This window comes from Benincasa hispida, chromosome 4 (genome assembly GCF_027475165.1).
Source record: "Benincasa hispida cultivar pf3 chromosome 4, pf3_genome.v1.1, whole genome shotgun sequence".
Classification (NCBI taxonomy): Eukaryota; Viridiplantae; Streptophyta; class Magnoliopsida; order Cucurbitales; family Cucurbitaceae; genus Benincasa; species Benincasa hispida.
Genome location: NC_143481.1, coordinates 32345281 through 32349120, shown reverse-complemented (window position 1 = coordinate 32349120; position 3840 = coordinate 32345281). Strand labels below are relative to the sequence as shown.

Here is a 3840-nt window from a genome sequence, read left to right as displayed (position 1 = left end):
TATCCATAAATTTGAGATACTGATGTTTGTATCAATGTGGGCATTTTCGTCCTTGGCTGCATCTTTTTTTAATGAATACTGTAGTTTTTTTTTCCGTGAATACCCATGAAAGGTATGAAATTACAGGAGGGGAAGAAAGTCAAACCTTGCCTAGCAAGTTTAAAAATTATTCCCAAAAAATAAAATAAAATTGTTTATTGGGCACAAAAGGTAATAAAATATAGTGATACGATATTTGTCAGGAAAAAAAATTAAATAAATGTAATAATGTTATTATACATTAAATTCTTCATTTACTTATAAGCTATAAAACTTATCTTAGACAAAATTTATGGTAGGCAAAATGCCCTCCAAACATACAAGTTCACATCTTCCCTTCCATTTCCTTGTCCACATCTCTCCTCTCATTGATGAAGCATCAACCTCTCAAAGCCTCCTACTTTACGTCTTTAGACCAAGAAAATTAAATATATAAATTCTCACAGTTCACACTAAAAATGCAAATGAAAGCCATGAGAATAAATAATCAAAGAAGAAAATTATATCACCTAAAGCTTCAAAAGGCAAGGAATAGGACAAGGGTGACACCACAAGCTTGTCCCTTTCCCAAAGGATCTCTTTTAATACTTAAACATCTAGGATGCTTACCAGTAATCTCCACATGAGCATATTCCATTACTGAAATGGTGAAAACGATTGCAATCTCTAACAATAATGTCGCGTGACACTAATTTGGACATAAGTTTAATAGCAATATGACAATCCCCACAGACACGAAGGTTTTTCGTAATTCGAATTGGTGTACCATGTCTCGTGTTTAAAATGGCAAAGACGATGGCCAACTTTTCACTATGAATAGCTAGATGACATTCTTTATCCTCAACCTCCACATCATGGAGAGCAGACTCAGTTTGAGGAATGTAACCTAACTCCTTCATTTTCCCAACTAATACATCCAATTCTTCATATATATTCTTTGCTTGTGGATGATATTGATCACCAGCAAGAAATGTATGAACTTGACCATTAAGTTCAACATTACTAATACCCGGCACTTTCTTAATTCCTAAATTCTTCATTGCATATCGAACATCCATTACATCTTTCCACATACCAGCCTTTGCATAAATGTTTGATAACAAGACATAGTAGCTTGATTGCTTAGGGGCCAATTGTAAAAGACAATCGGCAGCTACAAGTCCAATATCCATCTTTGAATGCACTCGACAAGCACTCAAAAGTGCACCCCAAACTCTTTCATTTGGCTCCATTGGCATCTTCTTGATGAAACTATATGCTTCTTCGACTTCACCAGCTCGTCCGAATAGATCTACCATGCAAGCAAAGTGTTCTATCCTAGGAACTATCCTATATTGTTCCATCATCACATGGAAGTAATGACGCCCCTGGTCCAACAATCCCGCATGGCTACAAGCAGAGAGTACAGAAACAAAAGCAATGGAATCTGGATTTAGACCCGAGTCTAGCATTTTTGCAAAAAGTGCCACTGCATCATAGCCTCGACCACTTCTTCCATACGCAGACATCATTGATGTCCATGACACGACATCTCGCAATTTCATTTTATCAAATACATCCCTAGCTTCTTCTAAACATCCACACTTAGCATACATGTCAATTAATGCATTCTCAAGTAACAAATTTGGTCGAAGATTGTCCTTCACAATATATTTATGTAGACGCCTTCCTAGAAATAGAGCTGAAAGGTCCCCACAAGCAGGAAGAAGGCTCGCAATTGTAATTGCATCTGGTTTCATCCCACATCCCTCCATTTGCAAAAATAAACTGACAGCTTCATTTGGCATAGAATTATTCACATATATTGCTATCATCACGTTCCATGAAACCAAACTCTTCCTAGCCATCCTCTCAAACATGTTATGGATATACTGAACATTTTCCGATGATGTATAACACACAGCAGGCAAAAGGCTAGCCATTGTACCAGCATTATGATTTAGCTTTAGAGAACCCATTTCCTTACAAATTTCCAATGCATTGTCAAATTGCCCACTTTGTGCGTACCCTGCAACCATTGAATTCCAAGAAACCACATCTCTGTATGGCATTTGATCAAGGACTTTTCGAGCCTCCCTTAAACAACCACATTTACCATACATGGCTACCAAAGCATTACCAATAAATAAATTTGAGCCGAGACCAACTTTCAGTATTGCATCATGAACTTGCAACCCAACCCTCAAATTATCCAATCCAGAACATGCCTTCAAAACACAAGGGAATGTGTAATGATCAGGATTAAAAGCAAAACTTGACATGCCTTGATAAATGGAAAGAGCTTCAACATACATGTTGTTGTTCACATAACTTCTTATCATGACATTAAAAAAGACAACATTCCTTTCAAGAGTACTATCAAATATGCATCGGGTAACACTTGTTTCCCCATAAGCAGCGTAAGCTCTCATAAGCTTAATAGCAAGAGCTGGGTCAATCCGAAGATCTTCATTAACAACAATCTTGGAGTGGAGTTTATTCAATGTTTTGATGTCAGGATACTGATCCAATATCATCTCACACACTTCTTTAGAAAATACTTCAACTTTAAAACGGTCAAAATATTTGTGGGTCGCAGAAACGAAGCCTCGAAACTTTTTGGGAGTTAAGATTTGTCGAGAACAAAAGATTATGGCCGTCATGGAATGGACAATATGTACAAACATAAAAGTACCTGAAAAATGGAGTTAGGGACGTGTGAATTAATTTATTGATTTGATCATGCTAGTTTCTCATCTTAAACTATACCACATTCATAATAATCGAAGAGTTGTATTGTCAATGAGAAGATATTGTTTTCGATATGTTAATTAGCTGATATCATTTATTGATGATTTGATTTATTCTAAATATTCAACATTTCTCCTATTTGAAGATTACATATCTTATGATTGAATTAGTGGAATCTAAACATATTTTAATTCCATATCTAAACTAAAATGGTATCAGATCGGTAAATCTAACCTTAAGAAGAAACTCAAATTTTTCTTTCGCCGCAAAACCTTAGCTGCCCGCTGCTATCATTGCTGTCGCCAGTACTCTACCCGCCGTCTAAAACAGCGCACCCTACTTCCGGCGTCGTAGTTTACCCATTCCGACATGTTGCTCACTCACAGATCCGTCCGCAGGTTCAGAGGATCAGGTTTTGCATTCGCCGTCCGTCCGCGAACTATCGCCGTCACTTCAAAAATTGCCCGTCGAATGAGTCTGGAGACTTTCCTGCCCGACGCCGGTGACTCCAAGGTCAATTGTCGCCGCACGTTGCCGGCGCCTAGGTGTTCGCACGCCGTCCGAGACTTCCTTGCCGTGGACACTGAGAGTCTGTTCGACAATTTCTTCATCTATGTGCATCTTCGTTGCAGACCTAAGGTTACGATCCGGTTCACAGTTCATCCGGTTCGGTTCATAAATTTTTGGTTCGGTTCACATATGGTTAACTAGATTAAGTGGTTCTTTCTTTGGTCTAGTTCAGTCTAAATTCTCATCCTTAGATTATATTCTCGGAAAAAAATATCTTTTTAGTAAGAATAGGTATATTTAGTTTTAAGGGATTGATAGTTGGGTTGAGTTATAAAAAATTATCAACTAAATGTTTGGTCCATCCACTTTAAATATTAGTAGAGTTGATTTGATTATTTTTACCAATTTACCACAACTCACTCCAACTCTCCCTCCCTCTAATGTTTTCAGTGGCTCCACTTTTCGATCACCACTAGCGACTATTACCACCACACTTCGATGATATACTCTAGCGGTCAACTCTGACGACCACCTTCGTATGTCCAAGTCCGACGACCAAAT

At 37.8% G+C, this 3840-nt stretch overlaps 1 protein-coding gene across 1 annotated transcript; it reads right to left on the bottom strand.

The window, feature by feature from the left end:
* Window positions 1-234: 234 nt before the first annotated feature.
* LOC120076870 (Tetratricopeptide repeat (TPR)-like superfamily protein) lies at window positions 235-3378 on the bottom strand. The gene is made up of 2 exons (XM_039030817.2): window positions 3004-3378; window positions 235-2713 (listed from the first exon to the last, which is right to left on the bottom strand). Exon 2 carries the CDS (start codon window positions 2703-2705, stop codon window positions 645-647), a length of 2061 nt encoding a protein of 686 aa, XP_038886745.1. The 5' UTR covers window positions 2706-2713; window positions 3004-3378; the 3' UTR covers window positions 235-644.
* Window positions 3379-3840: the final 462 nt, after the last annotated feature.

Bases quoted from the DNA above. Each gene is read 5' to 3' on its own strand.
- LOC120076870 (XM_039030817.2), bottom strand. From the start codon at position 2,705: ATGTTTGTACATATTGTCCATTCCATGACGGCCATAATCTTTTGTTCT.